We start from the raw sequence: 19,600 nt of genomic DNA, 5'->3' as shown, positions 1-19,600 counted from the left end.
CAACATAAAATTACTTTTAAGCTAAACGCTGATAGACCTATGCTCTGCATTGCAAAGCTATGCAAGAGGTCAGAAGTGTAAATGTATAGAGTGGTATTAAGGAATTCCTTAACACCAAAGTGAGTGGATACATACCGTTTCAGTGATTTTAGGGTCTTCAGTTTCCTCTCCCTCTGGATCAGCCATAAGTTCTCTCTGCAAGTTCCCGTTCATTTTAAAGACTCCACACAATTACCTTTTCCCCCACTTTTGCAGCACTCTTATAAGAGTGTGTGCCATCGTTCAGGCAGAGGATTGCAAGTTTCCTTTTGGGACTTGCATAGCAAAAAGGTGTGTAACAGGAGGAGCAACTCTGCAGCTCTACTGCCATGTCACCAAACCAGGGTGTAAGGGATCAAGGCACGTAAGAGGAAGACATCACAGCCCAACATATAAGCTTGTGTGGAGCTTTCTAGTCTCCAGTGGGTGAAGTATTCATCCAGATCTGCTCACAGCAGCACACACTGTTCCAGGATGCAAAATGCTGGATCCAGGGAGCTACATATTGGCAGAGGGAAAGTCAGTGCAAACAGCGGGTCTTTGTATACTAAGTCCATGCAAAGAGTCAACAGGATACTGATATATCGCTCTCCTCTAGTCCGGTAAAGGCAACGACTTAAAAACCCAGCAACGATCAGACACTGAATCCGAATATCTTACAAGCGTCAGAATTCAGGAAAAAAAAAAAAAAAAAAAACACACACCACTAAAGAATGTGGAATTTCAAGTTAGAATAGAAAATACACCAAATCCAGCCCACATGGTTTAAAAAAATGCAACTTTTCCAATTCAGGTGCTAAAACAATGTCGCAAGAACTATACAAGTGTGTAAGCTGGGCCACAATGTCCGCACTGCAGAGCTGTAAAGATGAAAATTCATGGACAAAAAAAAGGTAATTTCTGACTACATAAAATGGTGACCATTACACATATGCGATAATTCACTGACACTTTATTTTTGGAATTTTCCTTTAAAAAAAAAAAAAAATGCATTCACAAAACAGTAATGAATATGAAATACAATCGCAGTTTACTTAAATTGAAAGGATTTTGCAAACTAAACTACAGACAGTGTCAGGTCGGCGCTGTTATACTGATTAGAATGATACCTTGGTTGATGAAATCTGTATTTGCAGTCTCCAGTTAATGAGATTCTCAAGCTCTGGGGTGGCTTGCAGGGGGTCTTTTGTGTGGTGCTCTGACCTCATATTTATCCTTATGGGCTTAAATTACAAGTCACTGAACCTTCAGTGACCTTCCTCCTATCTTACGCAGTTCATACTGTGGTCCTAAAATCAAAAAAGACACCCCCCCAAAGGACAGGAATGATGATCATTATAATAAAGTCCAAAGACAGCAGGTGGGGGCTGTGGAATACCGCGATCATCCGCACCTACTGTCACTGTTATTAGCGACAGCAGGTGTCAGATGATGGGGTAAGAGTCTCAAAAGCCCCCACCTGCTGTTGTTCGGACCTTAATATAGCACTCATCATTCTCATCTGATCGCCGGCAGTGCAGGGGAGAATGACAGCTGGCTTCAGCACCAGCCGCCGGGCAATAGCGCTTACAGTAGCGCTTCTTCCCCGGTGTCCGTGACACACGGAGGACAACAATGTGTGTTCTCCGTGTGCAGATCGTTTTGCCGTCCGTGATGACTGCAAAAAACTGACATGTCAGCGTGTTTTGCCCACGGACACACGGTCCGTGGAAAAACACTGACATGTGTGTTGCGCCCTCAGGAGTAAGGTCGCCACCGTGGCTTTGCCTTCCTCCAGGGAGGGTAATGCCAGGCTTGGAGGCAATGACGGGTCTCTCTCGCAGTCAATCTATGCATGCAACACAGTTCCACTCCAGGCCAGCAGGGGGGACTCTGGACCGGAATTAAGGGGAGGAGTGCTCTTTGAGGGCCAGGAGGAAGGAGGGTTAGTTAGTCTGCGGAGGGCTTAGAGCTGAGAGGAAGAGCTCATCTCCCGTAAGAGCGCATGAATTGGAGCCTGGTCTCCACGGCTGTATGGACACTGATGGTCCTAAAGCAGACACCAGAGGAGTAGAAGGCTGTAAATGCAATACTCCCATCTAAGACTTGAGGACACAACAGCAACACGGATAGTGAGCCGGGACTTAGGAGTAAGGAGTCCCTGGAACAGGCTACAGCTGTCTGCCGTACAAGTAGAGTTCTTGGGAACATCTGACAGGAGGAGCTCCAGTGTAACTCAGTACTGGAGATCCCTCAAGTTAGCGCTAGGAAGGAGACTGCACATCCCATCTGCTGAGAGAGAATTCTTGAGTTGCTTCCAGGCTAGCCTGCTCCGGTACCATCTGTAATCAGGACCCTGGACTGCATTTATCAAGTAAAGGTACAGAAATTGCACCCCGCTGTGTCTTGTCTGCTTCCTACCTTTCCGGGACTGTTACATCCCCGTGCCAACCACATCTACACTGCCCTGGGACTACAGCTTCACCTGTGGGGAGCTTTTACATCTTTGCTGCACCATACCATCAGTCCCAGCGGATCTGCATGCAGCGTTGGCTTAACACCTCCCTTGCAGAGCACCACAGGTGGCGTCACGAACTATTCATCTAACTACATTCAAATCATTACATTCCCCCATTACTTGGGCGCCCAGGGCCACGGACCGGGTCCCCACTGCTGTGACACATCCCGCTGATACCGGCCCGGTACCGAGTACCCCACAGCCCTGGGAGGGCGACCCATGTGCATAGGCCCATTCATCTGAATGAGTCTACGCGTCTCCAGTACATGTGAGAACTGTCACCACACGTACCGGAGACACGGACGTGTGAAAGGGGCCTCAGTGTAGGTTCGCATCTACAAGGGTCCCCTCGTTATTGTAAAATGAGCCAAACAATTTAATCAAACTGTGGGCCAAGTATCCCAATTGTATAATTATACAGTTTGTATAGCTGTAATGCAGTTCAAAATTTATATATTCAATGTTTCCAAATCCATTTGGTCAGAGTACTTTTTCCCCCCCATTGGGCGAGCGGAACATTTCTCTTTTGTGAATGGTTGTAATTGTTTGTCTGCTAGGACAATACTTTCACATCAAGTCATACCTGTACATTTGCGTCATTTTGCTAGGAGGTGCTTGTCAGTTTTGTTATTCTGCACAAAGCATACCACTTTCTATACCATTACAAAATGTTTTGTTAGTTGGCATAAATAGCAATTCCCATTTGGAGATTATGCGTTGGAAGGCAACTGGAGATTGTGTATCTCCGAACCAGGGAAGACACATTATGGATAGCTTTGTAGGTCAATGTCAATGGTTGGAACTAGATATGTTGAGGAATTGGGAACCAAGGAAGGGATTTGCAAAGGGAATAAAGTGAGGAATAGCGAGGAGAGAGGTGGATTAGTTGTGCAGCAGAGTTAAGGATGGTCTGGAGAAGTGAGAGTGTAAGGCCTCTTTCACACTTCAGTTTTTTAGCATCAGTTCCAATCTGCCAAAAAGTCAGACAAGAGGATCCGTTCTGAACTGATGCGAACGGATGCCACAGGATCCGTTTTCAGATGGATCCTGAAAATGAGGAAATATAATGGAAATGCTGGCCGGGAACGAGAGAGCGAGAGAGAGCGAGAGAGCGAGAGCGAGAGAGAGAGAGCGAGAGAGAGAGAGCGAGAGAGAGAGAGAGAGAGCGAGAGAGAGAGAGCGAGAGAGAGAGCGCGAGAGAGAGAGCGCGAGAGAGAGAGCGCGAGAGAGAGAGCGCGAGAGCGAGATTTTTTGTTTTGTCCGGCACCCAGAAAGAATTTCGGGTTAAATGAGTGTGTGGAGGATCCGCCAGAGAAAAAAACGTTACAAGGTCCGTTTTGAAATCTTTGAGGATGGTGACGGACAGCAACTTTTGGCGGATCCTCAAAAAAAACGGATGCAACGGACAGCAATCCGCCATTAATGCAAGTCAATGGGGAAAAAAAACGGATCCTCAAAAGAAATTGGAGGATCCGTTTTTTTCAAAACCTGGCGGATTGTGACTGATTGTAAAAAACGGAAGTGTGAAAGAGGCCTTAGCAGGGAGGCCACAGCTAGGATATTGCAGTAGTCGAGGCGGGAGATGGGGGCATGCACCAACATTTTAGCAGAATATTGGTTGAGGAAAGAATGGATTCCGGAAATATTTTTTTTTTTAGTTGGAAGAGGTGGCAACATATGCATAGTATACATATACATAGTACTGGACGTCGCAGTAAAACAGTATGTGTCATAAATCCTTGATGGGTGGGTATTCTGAAACTGGCACCAATCAGGACAATGGAAGACTTGCATTCTCACTACAAAGATTTTTGGATTAAAATAGGGCGCTTCATTCTTTCTAATGACCAGAACATCACGGCACTTGTCAATTAAAGGGCCCAATGCTCGGATCAGTGCAGAGGACAGGGAAGACTCATCTCAGCTTGTGTGCTCAGACACACTTGTCAATCTTTCCAAGCCAGCTCCACCACATCAGGAGCAGAAGGACGTTCTCCTAAAATTCTGTCCGAATCCTGAGGCAAGTAGGCCAGAGAGTCAGACAATAGTGCAAGGAGGAGTGTCTGCAAATTAATCATGTGACCCGCACCAAGGTGCGCTGTGTGCTTATAGAAGGATTCCAGGTAAATTAGATTAAGTCCTTAATGTCCGCCAATACACATTAAAGTGGTGGTCGCAAAGGGGATTTATTCCCTCATTGTTGCTTTAAAACTGCGATCAGGAATAAGTCTATAGCGCTCCTCAGTCTGAAAAACCCTGGGGTCTGAGCAGCCTGGAGAACACGATCAGGGTCAGTTTTTCCAGCCCGCCTATTATGCATGGGAAAAAAAAAAAAAAAATTGCGTCCACTATAAAAATATTTTTTCTCTCTTCTGACATAATAAAACATGTCAGAAGAGAGAAATGTTGTCCCCAAGCCCCCTTCTGTACCTCCGCTATCCCCCCAGGCCCTGCTGCTCCATCCCGTCGACTCCTCATCATTAAAAAAAAAACCAAAACAATGGCGGGGACATGTGCAAACTGAATCCCGACATCTGGCAACAGCAGGTAATTTTCCAATTGGTTCAAGACTTGATCATCGTGATAGACCGCATCACAGTGATCAAAAACCCAATAATTAGTAAATAATCCTGTTCTCAAACCCTTAATTGCAAAGTATAAAATTTTTTAGTTAGGGTTAGGCTTAGGGTTTTTTCAAAAGTTAAAATGTTGACAACATGACAACTAGTGTTGAGCGTAATGCTCGCTGCATGCAGTGCGGGGACTCGAGCATGTCACTCGAGCACCAGTGATACTCAGTGCATACCCAAACATCCGCTACAAACTAGAGTAGCATGCACTTGCACTCAACACTAATAGTGACATATCAATATGACGACCTAATGTTAAATTCTGTGTAGTACCTTTGGGTTGAAAATCCTCACTATGCCCCTGGATAAAATCCTTGAGGGGTGTAGTTTCCAAAGTGGGGTAATTTGTGGGGGCTTTCTGCTGGTTAGACACCTTAGGGGCTCTACAAATGTGACATGTCGCCCGCAATCCATTTCAGCCAGTTTGTTTCAAAGATTCAAATGTTGCTCTTTCCATTTCGAGCTCCGCCGCTTGTCCAAACAGAACTTTTTGACTACATGTGGGGTATCGCTGGGCTTGAAAGAAAGAAGTGGGTAACAAACTGTGGGTCCAATTTTGGTGTTCTCTTGCAAAAGTGCAACAAATTGGGACTAAAGCAACATTTTTGCAGCAAAATTACTTTTTTCGTTCCACTTTGCATCAATTCCTGGTAGCATATCTGAAGGGTCTAAGTCCCAGGGAATCTGCAAAACAACTACTTTGTGGGTTTCTAGTTTGGCTCTAGAGAGCAGAATCTTCTCAACTTCCTGTTTTGTTTGCAAACAGATCTATGCTTGGCTGGCCCCACAGATCTACAATCTGTTGGAATATGGTCTGTCTGGTTTAGCACCCATTCGCCTTTGTTAGCTGGTTTTGACTAAAGGCCCCGTTACACATAACGATCTCACAGCGATCCCACCAACGATTCGACATGGATGGGATCGCTGGGACATCGTTAGACAGCCCCTCCAGCGACCAGGACCAGCGAGCAAGCTGGTTTCTAAGTAAACATCGGATGTCCAGGAGCCGCGGCTCTTGGATACCCGCTGTTTACCTTGGAAACCGGCATACACGCTGGTCCTGAGCCGCGCAGCTCCTGGATACCTGCTGTTTACCTTGGAAACCAGCGTGTATGCCGGTTTCCAAGATAAACAGCGGGTATCCAAGAGCCACGGCTCCTGGATACCCGATGTTTACATTAGAAACCAGCGTCGCTGATCTCTCGCTGCCACTGGCCAGTGGGAGACCAGCGATCAAAAAAATGGCCCAGGCCGATCGAGCACGATCAGCGATACCCGGCAGGGGGGCCGGTCGCTGATCCCCATCACACACAGCGATCTCGCTGCCCGTTAAGTGTACTGCTGTCCGATAGGATGTAAACATAATGATGTAACCAAGGAACCCCAAGTGACAGATTTCAAAGGCCAGGATCACATTGCGTTATGGCAGTCCTTTAAACTGACTGCGTTACACCGCGGCATAACGCAGTGTAACAAAGTCTGTTAACACTGCAATTGACCCCCTCATTATCAGGCGCATCGCAAAGCATGCCGTAAAGCAGCATGCACTCGCGATGTGCCGTCAGTGACGGAGCCTCGGACATGGGCTGCAGCGTCTGAGGCTCCGTCACCGCTAGCACAGATGGATCATCTGCGCTAGCGGGTATAGCATAACGCGATCGCGTTTTGCTATACAGTTAACGCAGCCTGTCAACGCTATGCGTTGAACGGGCTGGGTTAACGCAATATAAACCTAGCCTTACTTCCAGCCACCATGCTAGGGAATCGATAGTCACCGGAGAAAGTTGTCTTTCCCTCTAAACAGCCTCAGTCTTTTTTCACCATTCAGAATGTCTTACTGTAATTGTCTGGAGTGTATCTGAGCCCACTGGACTGCTGAAATACAAGAGGTCATTGTCCCTAGTAGCAACATTGCTTTTCTCAGAGTCACGTTAGGTCTGATTACTGCTGCTGACACTAAGGCCCTTACCGTAATCATTTTTTTCTTCGAGCAGTAGTCCAAAATAATACCTAAGAAATAGTAAACTCAGTGGCTCCAATTTTTATTTTTTTTTTAGGTTTAGAAGAAAACTCAGCCTTGTCAGGATGGTCTTGACTCCTATCAGCTGACAAATGCAGTGTTCTATTGACCTGCCTACTACTAAAAAAAAATAGTCCAAGTACGGAATTATTAGTGTTCTGTCTCCGACATTTAATTCATAATCCCCGATTATCTGCTTGTTAATGTTTACAGTGTTTTCTGGTTCCATCTAGTGATGAGAGTCATAACCGCAGTGTTATTGTGTGTTTTACTTTGCATTGCAAAGGATTATGGTTAGTTCAGCCCCCACTTTCCTTCCAGTCCACCATTTTCCTTCTGCCTGCATTCAGGAAGCATCTCATTTCTCTTCTCCCCTTGTGACAGCATCGCTGGTATGTACTTATTTTTCCTGTATCCAATTCCTATCTCATATTAGCCTGTTTAGTTAGTTCTCCCCTGGTTAGCCATTAGTGCAGATGATGCATTATGTATATATGAATCCCTGATGAACCCAGTATTGATTGTATGCATATATGTTTTGTTTGTAGTTTCAACGCGGCAATATACCATCACGTTCAATAAAGCACAGATTCAACCTACAGTCTCCTTATTGGACCCCTGTATAGCGATTTATCTGCCTGTATAAGCTACATGAATTCTGCTTCATTTAGTGAGGACAGAACTATTAGGGTGTTGCGTTCATGGAGATGCGCAGTTACTTCCAGTATGATTTTCGCAAACACCCTTGAGGCCATGGACAGGCCGAAGGGAAAGGCTCTGGCCAGGGTAATAGGTGTCCTTCAGGTTTAGCACACTCCTGTAGCAACCTAGGAACAGCATCTTTGTGGCCAATTTTATGAACTCCATCTTGAAGGGCTTGTACACCAGAAATCTGTTTAACCCTTTCAGATTCACTGATCCTGAAGGTGCCTTTTTTTCCTTGTATCCAACTTACCCCATAGTCACCCTTCCGGCTTTAATTTATCAGTGTCTTCTATGGGAAAACACGGCCTACCCCCTGTATCACTATCGAAGGATGAGGAAGAGTCGGATTCATCTTTATCTTCAGACATTATAGAGTCATCTGAATCACCTGTCGCCTAGATTTTTTCTTCTTTTTACCCCCTTCCTTTTGAATAAGTGACTTATTGGAATCCTTCACCTCTGCCCTTATGAAGTTGGAGGATTCTTCACAGATAGTTTTCTGAATGCAACCTTGGCAGAGTGTCTTCTGGTATGTACACTGCTCAAAAAAATAAAGGGAACAGGTAACAGAATATAACTCCAAGTAAATCAAACTTCTGTGAAATCAAACTGTCCACTTAGGAAGCAACACAGATTGACAATCAATTTCACATGCTGTTGTGCAAATGGAATAGACAACAGATGGAAATTATTGGCAATTATCAAGACAACCTCAATAATGGAGTGGTTCTGCAGGTGGGGACCACAGAGCACATCTCAGTACCAATGCTTTCTGGCTGATGTTTTGGTCACTTTTGAATGTTGGTTGTGCTTTCACACTCGTGGTAGCATGAGACGGACTCTACAACCCACACAAGTGGCTCAATTAGTGCAGCTCATCCAGGATGGCACATCAATGCGAGCTGTGGCAAGGTTTGCTGTGTCTGTTAGCGTAGTGTCCAGAGGTTGGAGGTGCTACAAGGAGACGTGGAGCGGGCCATAGGAGGGCAACAACCCAGCAAAAGGTCCACTACCTCCGCCATTGTGCAAGGATGAACAGGAGGAGCACTGCAAAAGCCCTGCAAAATGACGTCCAGCAGGCCACAAATGTGCATGTTTCTGCACAAACAGTTAAAAACTGACTCCATGAGGATGGTCTGAGGGCCCGAAACATTGTATCTATTTTTGGCGGAATAAAATATATTTACCTCTTCACCTGGAGTGGATGCTGTTCCCCTTTCATCTTTTGGTTTGGCAGTGGGTCAGTAATGGTGTGGGGTGGCATTTCTTTGGAGGGCCGCACAGCCCTCCATGTGCTCACCAGAGGTAGCCGGATTGCCATTAGGTACCGAGATGAGATCCTCAGACCCCTCGTGAGACCATATGCTGGTGCGGTTGGCCCTGGGTTCTTCCTAATGCAGGACAATGACAGACCTCATGTGGCTGGAGTGTGTCAGCAGTTCATGCAAGATGAAGGCATTGAAGCTATGGATTGGCCCGCCCGTTCCCCAGACCTGAATCCGATTGAGCACATCTGGGGCATCATGTCTCGCTCTATCCACCGTCACGTTGCACCACAGACTGTTCATGAGTTAGCAGATGCTTTAGTCCAGGTCTGGGAGGAGATCCCTCAGGAGACTATCCGCTGCCTCATCAGGAGCATGCCCAGGCGTTGTAGGGAGGTCATACAGGCACGTGGAGGCCACACACACACACACACACACAATACCGAGCATCATTTTGACTTATTTTAAAGGACATTACATTCCACTTTAATTTTGTGTGCGACGCCAAATCCAGGCCTCCATTGGTTAATAAATTTGATTTGTGTGTGATTATGTCAGCACATTCAACTTTGCACAGAACAAAGTATTCAATGAGAATATTTAATTTATTCAGATCTAGGATGTGTTATTTGAGTGTTCCATTTTTTTGAGCAGTGTACTTGGTAACTTACCCCTGCACAGTGCACACTTTATTTTTGAGCTTGGCACTACACTTCTTAGGCCTTCCATCACCGATTACTCTGGCGTTCAGTCTTGAGTAGTGTTGAGCGATACCATCCGATACCGTGAAGTATCGGATCGGAGCGATACCCAAAAAGTATCGGGTATCGCCGATTCCGATACCGGAAACCCAATTCAAGTCAATGGGACAGAAATATCGGAATTAGAAAAAACCCTTTCTTTACTTGTACATCCAGTTCCGGAGGGGGGAAGAGTGTGGGCGGACACTGTGCGGGCCTTTCGGGGGTCTGTGCGGGCCTGCCGGGGGTTGTGTGTGTGTGTGCGCGCAGGAATCGTCCGATGGGACTACAAGTCCCATCGGGCTATGCCTGCTACAATGACAGTGTGACACATTAGCTAATGATGGAACAATAGTAGTCCCATCATCCGGCTAATGTGTTGAATGTAAAAAAAAACAAAAACATACTACATATATACTACATTCATACAACATACATACTACATGCATGCATACATACTACATTCATACAACATACATACTTCATATATACTACAGTCATACAACATACATACTTCATATATACTACATTCATACAGCATACATACACCATACATACTACATACATACTTCATATATACTACAGTCATACAACATACATACTACATTCATACAGCATACATCATACATACTACATACATACTTCATATATACTACAGTCATACAACATACATACAACATACATACTACATTCATACAGCATACAGTTAGGTCCATATATATTTGGACAGAGAACATTTTTCTAATTTTGGTTCTAGACATTACTACAATGAATTTTAAACAAAACAATTCAGATGCAGTTGAAGTTCAGACTTTCCAGCTTTCATTTGAGGGTATCCACATTAAAATTGGATGAAAGGTTTATGAGTTTCAGCTCCTTAACATGTGCCACCCTGTTTTTAAAGGGACCAAAAGTAATTGGACAGATTAAATAATTGTAAATAAAATGTTCATTTCTAGTACTTGGTTGAAAACCCTTTGTTGGCAGTGACTGCCTGAAGTCTTGAACTCATGGACATCACCAGACGCTGTGTTTCCTCCTTTTTGATGTTCTGCCAGGCCTTCACTGCGGTGGTTTTCAGTTGCTGTTTGTTTGTGGGCCTGTCTGAAGTTTAGTCTTTAACAAGTGAATTGCATGTTCAGTTGGGTTGAGATCAGGTGACTGACTTGGCCATACAAGAATATTCCACTTCTTTGCTTTAATAAACTCCTGGGTTGCTTTGGCTTTATGTTTTGGGTCATTGTCCATCTGTAGTATGAAGCGACGACCAATCAGTTTGGCTGCATTTGGCTGGATCTGAGCACACAGTATGGCTCTGAATACCTTAGATACCTTAGAATTCATTCGGCTGCTTCTGTCCTGTGTCCCATCATCAATAAACACTAGTGACCCAGTGCCACTGACAGCCATGCATGCCCAAGCCATCACACTGCTTCCGCCATGTTTTACAGCTGATGTGGTATGCTTTGGATCATGAGCTGCACCATGCCTTCGCCATACTTTTCTCTTTCCATCATTCTGGTAGAGGTTGATCTTGGTTTCATCTGTCCAAAGAATGTTCTTCCAGAACTGTGCTGGCTTTTTTTAGATGTTTTTTAGCAAAGTCCAGTCTAGCCTTTTTATTCTTGATGCTTATCAGTGGCTTGCACCGTGCAGTGAACCCTCTGTATTTACTTTCATGCAGTCTTCTCTTTATGGTAGATTTGGATATTGATATGCCTAGCTCCTGGAGAGTGTTGTTCACTTGGTTGGCTGTTGTGAAGGGGTTTCTCTTCACCATGGAGATTATTTTGCGATTATCCACCACTGTTGTCTTCCGTGGGCGCCCAGGTCTTTTTGCATTGATGAGTTCACCAGTGCTTTCTTTCTTTCTCAGGATGTACCAAACTGTAGATTTTGCCACTCCTAATGTTGTAGCAATTTCTCGAATGGGTTTTTTCTGTTTTTGCAGATTAAGGATGGCTTGTTTCACCTGCATGGAGAGGTCCTTTGACGACCTGATTCCTTCACAGCAAAACCTTCCAAATGCAAGCACCACACCTTAAATCAACTCCAGGCCATTTATCTGCTTAATTGAGAATGACATAACGAAGGGATTGCCCACACCTGTCCATGAAATAGCCTTGGAGTCAATTGTCCAATTACTTTTGGTCCCTATAAAAAACAGGGTGGCACATGTTAAGGAGCTGAAACTCCTAAACCCTTCATCCAATTTTAATGTGGATACCCTCAAATGAAAGCTGAAAGTCTGAACTTCAACTGTATCTGAATTGTTTTGTTTAAAATTCATTGTGGTAATGTCTAGAACCAAAATTAGAAAAATGTTGTCTGTCCAAATATATATGGACCTAACTGTACACACATACAACATACATACAACATAGGCAGCATGTGATGACATTGTGGGCCTGCCGATTGAGCGGCAGAGGGAGCCCCCTCCCTCTGCCGGCCTCCTAAATGCTGTAATTATTATTGATCGCAGCATTTAGAGGGTTAGACAGTCTGGGGAGGTGCGGGCACTTCTCTGGGTTGTGACAGTCAGGGCTCAGCTATCACTTAAGCAGAGCTCCTAGCCGTGATTGTGCGGGCACAGCTGATCGCCATGAGGTACACGTCAAAAGTCAAGAGCCCCTTACTGACCATGACGTATAGGTACGTCAAAGGTTGTAAAGGTGTTAAAGGGCGTGTCTCAGTACAAACTGACAATAAATTTATTACGTAGACTTGTAAAAGAATTATATATACAGTATATCATAAAAAAATAAGTACAAAACCCCTTCACTGTTCTAATCGTTGTTTCAGCTCTGCAGAAACTAAAGTTTAATCAGATACTCTAATTAGGGTGCACCCGCTGGCTTTCCTTACCCACCTCCCTCACTGGTGATTGGCAATTCTGGTTTGTCTGTAGTAATCACCGTTTCCACACAAAGCTCAGGTAAGGCCTGTTTCACACTTCCGTTTTTGTGTCCGCCAAACGGATCCATTTCCGTTTTTTTGACGGAAACTGATGCAAAGGGATCCGTTTTTTTAAAAACGGATCCGTTTTTTTGACGGATCCGCGGTAACCGTAATGGAAGTCTATGGGACAAAAAAAACGGATCCTGCAAAAAATGGCGGATCCGTTTTTTTACGGAAAACAACGGATTTTGACGGATTTGAAAAAAACGGAAGTGTGAAACAGGCCTAAGCCAGCGCTATCACTCACCAGTGAAGGAGGTGGCGCAAAAAAAAACCCAAGGGTGGAATGATGCACTGAGCCCCTTGGCCACACCAAGCACCAAAATTAGCTTGCTTGGGCTACTTTTACACTTACCGCATTTTTTACGGGCCGTATTTCCATGATTTTTGCGGTCTCCCGCAAAAACAGGCAGCACAAAAACGTCTTGGATCGCTGTTTTTCCCTATTTTAAACAATTGCTGGGAAAAATACGGCAATCCACAAATACGGGGTACAGCATAAACAAGCTACCGTTGTTTTTGCGATACCATTGACATGCATTGCGGTCGTGTCCGTAAGCCATGAAAAATATCAAGCAAGCTCAATATTTTTTCACAGCCGCAAATACGGCCCTCATGGCCATACGGAGCACGGCCCTCCTACTAATTTTTGCGGGCTGATTTTGCGGCCCCATATAAATCTATTGGGGCAGCAAAAACGGCCCACAAAAATACGGCATGTGTAAAAGCAGCCTTAGGCTATGTGCACACGTAGTTTGGAGAGCTGCGGATTTGTCCCCGCGGATTTGTAAAAATCCGCAGGTAAAAAGTCCTGCGGTTTACCTGCGGATTAGTCTGTGGTTTCACACCTTACAATGGATAAGGTGTGAAACCGCAGCAGATTCCGCACAAAGAATTAACATGCTGCGGATTGTAACCCGCAGCAAATCCACGCAAAAAAATCTGCAGAATGTGCACAGCGTTTTTGGTTTGACCATTGAAAACAATGGTACAGTACAACGCAGCAGAAATTGCTGCGGATCCGCAGCAGAATCCGCAGCGTGTGCACATAGCCTTATGTTATACATCAGTTTCTGCAAAAAGGAGGCAGCAGTTTACATCAAAGGCTGTGATTTTCACAGGTGCCATGGAGAGAATTACTTTATACTATCGATTTGGGATGGCGGATACCCTCTATCAGGCCTGATGGAGAAAGGAGGAAAAATAAATAAATAAATAACCCAGCCCCAAAAATACTATAGTATGTGTGGCAAATGAGTTTGAATGATTTGAGGAGAGATTTTTTAGAAAAATTAAAATGTCAATATCATATACCGTACTAAAGTAATGTGCATACTGACACGAAAGCGAGAGGATTTACGAGGACAAAAGGGAGAGCGTTGAGGTAAGAGTTGTGCAACTGGAAAGTACATGACACAGTGACATACGGCACATAAAATAGAGAGCTAAAACAAACTGCCCAATGCCAACAGAGTGGAGGGAGGTAAAAGGAGAAGTAACAATGCTTGGGACAGCTCACTGATCACTACATTTTAGGGTTTAGCCTGATGCAGTGCTCTTTGTGCTACAGGAATCCAGCAGCACGTAAAACACCTGCAGGGTTCACATGTGCTGGCACTGAAGTGGTGTCGTGTCCGGGCAATGGACACCAAGCAAGTTTACACAGTAAAAGGGTGAGTGGGAGCCGCCCTGGGACAATATATATATCATACACAGTGGGTTGTCAGAATCTAAAACAATGCAAGCATTTCATCCTCTGTCCCAGTAATAATGCATGAGTACCCCTTCTGTTATGAATGAGTCACCGAGGAGGAAAAAACAAAGCAAGGTAAGCCCTGAAAACCGGAGAGGTTGGTAACTAGCGAATTGCAGACCCCTGATCCTATCCACAACAACTAGCAGTAGCCGTGGAGCGTGCCTACGGTGGTCCTAGACGCCTCGTCACGGCCGGAGAACTAAATAAGCCTAAAGAAAGAAAAGGAAAATCTAAACTGCCCCAGAGCAGACCCCAAAGCAATAGACAGCCCCCAACATGTATTTTCGGTGAAACAAGATGAAAACACAGACACAGGTAGAAAGATAGGCTGAGCAAATGATGGGGCCCTCGCTAACTAGAAAGGACAGGAAAGAAAAGCTGCTGTCTGCAATCACACAAAAAAACCCTGCCAAAAAGAATGTTCAACACGTCTGATAGAAAAAGGCCCTGAAGTCGCTAGACTTCAAATCACTATATCAGCACTCAGGTATATTCTGAAGACAGAGCAAAAGAGATCAACTGATCAGAGACAAAATGGGGATTCAGCCCAGTTCCAGCCAGGGCTGGCTGAACACAAAAACGAAGTAAACCAGACAAAAACTCATATGAACAATAGCAGAGAAAACTTAGCTTTAGGAAGGCAGGAACCAAACTGGAAACCAGGAGCCAGAGTCAGGAAAAATCACCAGCAAGAAACTAGGGAGTCGGCTGCCTTAAATCCAATCAGAAACTCCTGATGTCCAATCGCAGTCCTCCTCCTCAGGTGGCTGGTCTCTGCCATTTAGATCAGCTTCATTACCTCCCTTCACCAACAGAGGGAGTCCAGATAGAGAACTCACTACTCCTCTGTCAGCACAGCCAGCTCCATAACCCTCACCAGAAGCCAGAGGCAAACCCGAAAATGAGCTCACAACACCCTTCAATACCATTAATGCCCCCTTCTCAGAGTGCCCCCTTAAAAAGTATTAATGTCACCTTTCACCACCCCATACCAAGTCTTTACACACCAAATGCAAGAGACTGGGTGCGCTTTTCCCCTTTTTCATGGGTAGCGCAAAGCAGGGACATTACGGTGTCACTCATACGGGATGTGGGTGTGTTGTAGGCAGTGGGCATACAACAGCCTGCGGCACAGAGAGTGGCGAGGGAGAGAACCTACGGCACCCGGCTCCACCACAGGATCCACCAAAAAATTAGGACTATCCACAATTTGCATAGTTTCAGGCGCTCCCTCAAAACACATTTGTTCAGAGAGACCTATCACGTTCACTAATCACAGTCATTCTATGTGTAAGTGTGCGTGCGTAGCCCATTCACTATCTCCATCCATCCTTCACTCCTTCAAGATGGCCGGACCTTCATTGTAAATACACACCTGTACTTTGTATCTCCCCCACCTCATTGTAGATTGTAAGCTCTCACGAGCAGGGTCATCTTATTTCGGCTTAATTTGCTTTAATGATTGTATTGTTAGCGTTGTTACTTATGACTTGTGTTTTGAAACTGTTACACTGTAAAGCGCTGCAGAATATGTTGGCGCTATATAAATAATTATTATTATTATTATTATCCCTCAGTTCACATGCTCAGTATTTGGTGAGTTTTTTACCTCAGTATTTGTAAGCCAAAACCAGGAGTGGGTGATAAATCCAGAAGTGGTGATTGGTTTCTATTATACTTTTCCTCTGATTGTTCCACTTCTGGTTTTGGCTACAAATACTGATGTGTGGCCTTAGGGTCATGCTCCTATGGATAAGCCCCCCGTCACACTAAGCGAGATCGCTGCTGAGTCACAAGTTTTGTGACGTAACAGTGACCTCTGCAGCGATCTCGCTGTGTGTGTGACACCTATCAGCGACCGCCCCCCCCCCCCCCGCATCACTGATCGTGCACTAATGTCCTGGGCCATTTTTTGATCATTGGTTTCCAGCTGGCCAGCACACATTACTGCGTGTGGCAGTGGGAGACCAACGATCAGTGAGCTCCCGGCGCTGTAAGCAGATGCTGGGAGCTGGTATCCAAGGTAAACAGCGGGTAACTAAGCGCTGTGCACACTTAGTTACCCGCTGTTTACCTTGGATACCAGCTCCCAGCGCAAGCACGCTGGTATTCAGGGTACACAGCGGGTAACTAAGCGCTGCGCGTGCTTATTTACCCGCGTCCTCTCTGGTCCTGATCTCTGGTGAGATCTGCCTGTTTGACAGCTCACCAGTGATCCTGACCGGGTCATATCGTTGTTGGGATCGCTGGTGCATCGCTTAGTGTAACGGGACCCATACAGCTCAAGGTGGTGCCATCAGGAGATCTGGTACACACAGCCAAAAGTCTATGGCTTTTCCACTGCCCCAGATCTCTGGCACTATATACACTATAACTACTTTTTTCTACTCATGAAATTTCACACTCGTAAGAATTTTGTGTCCAGGCCAACAACCCATATGTACCCCCTCCCAATGCTGCCTCACTGCGCACACTATATACACCTGGTAAGCCCCCATTCCTCTGGTGGTCACCTCTGGCCCTTTGTGCACTTGGCTGCAGCGATGCAGTCACATACACGCTTACAGCACCCCCCACAGGTTAGTGCCTGGGCAGCTGTCACGTTATGCACTTGACATCACTACAGCAAAGCAAACAGACCCCTGATTGGCTGAGAGGTGGGGGAATTTTTTTTTTTTAACCATTTCACATCCTGGACAATCCCTTTAAACAGAGATCACTGCTACATTTAGCTCTGCTCCTTTGTATGGAAATACAGAGATGATCAGTGATAAGACAACTCGGAGCAGACGTGGAGCACAAACACCCTACGGCTAGCGGTCCTCAGGGGCTGCGCGGCTTGTGGGTCACTGGTGCAGCAGACACGTACAGGGGCACTCGCTAGCTTTGCTCTGCTAGGTGACGTCTTTGATTTCTTCCCCATATGAAAATTACTAATAATGCAAAATGACAGGAAATAATGGGAGAAGCCTCAACAATGTGACATTCCAGGCTGCAACCTGTGCCATAAAGCAAACACCACAGCTGCCATGTGTATAGTATATGGGTGCATGCAGCATACAGCAGGTGATGCACAGAAAGCCATTTGTGTACTTAAAGGGAGTGCTCAGGTCACACTGCTGTCCCACCTGTCAGTGAGGACACGTGACTACAGACCATACAACTCTCTGCATATAAGCTGGGATAGCTGCAGACACGGGGGCTGCACGGCGGCCGTGCTCCCTGCACACAGGACACGGACATACTCACTCCGCTCAGACACTCAGCTCCTGTCTGTCCTGACTGAGCCTGACACATACACACAGCACTTCCGGGACTCGGCCCCGCCCCCTGCCGGCTACACACAGCGCTGCGCGTCACTGTGGCCCCGCCCCCGCACGGATGTGGCGCCGTCTGCAGTCACGGATGTGGCTCCTAGCCCGCCTTTAAAATGGACGTAATACCAGTGATAGTGCGGGGTATGGAGGGCGGACTGTGCGGTCACGGTCGGCACCTCAGCACAGGGTGAGCAGGACACACCGGCCCGTCAGGAAATACTTACTAAACCGGTTTCTCCCCTTGGTGGCTCTGGTCTCGGGTCATGACAGGAGCGCCGCGGCGTGCGCATGGATCCGCGATGTGAGCAGGCGAGGGGCGGATTTGCCACAACTGTTTAACCCCTTCAATACGGGGTTATTTTTCTGTTTTCTTTTTTTTGTCCGGGAGTCTGAAGAGTTTCTTTTTCTATCTACACAGATGAATGAGGGCTTGTTCCCCCCGCCCAAGACAAATTATCATTTGTTTTTCTTTTTTAATAAGTTTGCAAAAATTTCTACATTTGTTTTTTTTCAGTCGTGATGGGGTGCACAGTGTCCATTAATGAGAAAAAAGTGAACTGAATTTTTTGGCTGCAATGAAACAAAGAGTGAAAAATTTAATGAGGTCTTAATACTTTCTGTCCCCCCTGCATAGTAAAATGCTAAACACTGAGCCACCGTGCTGCCCTATATAGTACAGTGCTAACCACTGAGCCACCGTGCTGCCCTATATATAGTACAGTGCTAACCACTGAGCCACCGTGCTGCCCTATATAGTACAGTGCTAACCACTGAGCCACCGTGCTGCCCTATATAGTACAGTACTAGCCACTGAGCCACCCACCGTGCTGCCCTATTTATAGTACAGTGCTAACCACTGAGCCACCGTGCTGCTCTATATAGTACAGTGCTAACCACTGAGCCACCGTGCTGCCCTATATATAGTACAGTGCTAACCACTGAGCCACCGTGCTGCCCTATATAGTACAGTGCTAACCACTGAGCCACCGTGCTGCCCTATATAGTACAGTACTAGCCACTGAGCCACCCACCGTGCTGCCCTATTTATAGTACAGTGCTAACCACTGAGCCACCGTGCTGCTCTATATAGTACAGTGCTAACCACTGAGCCACCGTGCTGCCCTATATAGTACAGTACTAGCCACTGAGCCACCCACCGTGCTGCCCTATTTATAGTACAGTGCTAACCACTGAGCCACCGTGCTGCCCTATATATAGTACAGTGCTAACCACTGAGCCACCGTGCTGCCCTATATAGTACAGTGCTAACCACTGAGCCACCGTGCTGCCCTATATAGTACAGTGCTAGCCACTGAGCCACCCACCGTGCTGCCCTATTTATAGTACAGTGCTAACCACTGAGCCACCGTGCTGCTCTATATAGTACAGTGCTAACCACTGAGCCACCGTGCTGCCCTATATAGTACAGTACTAGCCACTGAGCCACCCACCGTGCTGCCCTATTTATAGTACAGTGCTAACCACTGAGCCACCGTGCTGCCCTATATATAGTACAGTACTAGCCACTGAGCCACCCACCGTGCTGCCCTATATAGTACAGTGCTAACCACTGAGCCACCGTGCTGCCCTATATAGTACAGTGCTAACCACTGAGCCACTGTGCTGCCCTATATAGTACAGTACTAGCCACTGAGCCACCCACCGTGCTGCCC

The 19,600-nt window shown here is 46.0% G+C and overlaps 1 protein-coding gene across 4 annotated transcripts in view; it reads right to left on the bottom strand.

Annotated features, from left to right (window-relative positions):
- Positions 1 to 18,288, bottom strand: part of SLC35A3 (solute carrier family 35 member A3) — a 69,510-nt gene extending 51,222 nt beyond the window's left edge. The window contains exon 1 of one of the 4 annotated variants that reach the window (XM_073571635.1): positions 18,152 to 18,288. In XM_073571635.1, the coding sequence (XP_073427736.1) occupies positions 18,152 to 18,217 (66 nt within the window). In that variant the 5' untranslated portion in view covers positions 18,218 to 18,288. Of the gene's footprint in view, positions 1 to 135; positions 349 to 17,738; positions 17,758 to 17,859; positions 17,993 to 18,151 lie in introns of those variants that run through there. The other 3 variants (XM_073571636.1, XM_073571637.1, XM_073571634.1) reach the window with 3 other exon arrangements.
- Positions 18,289 to 19,600: the final 1,312 nt, after the last annotated feature.

Source organism: Dendrobates tinctorius, unplaced genomic scaffold (assembly GCF_039654945.1).
Source record: "Dendrobates tinctorius isolate UK_male_01 unplaced genomic scaffold, ASM3965494v1 ptg000029l, whole genome shotgun sequence".
Classification (NCBI taxonomy): Eukaryota; Metazoa; Chordata; class Amphibia; order Anura; family Dendrobatidae; genus Dendrobates; species Dendrobates tinctorius.
Note: the sequence above shows the minus strand (reverse complement) of the source record. Positions and strands in the feature narration are given on the sequence as shown.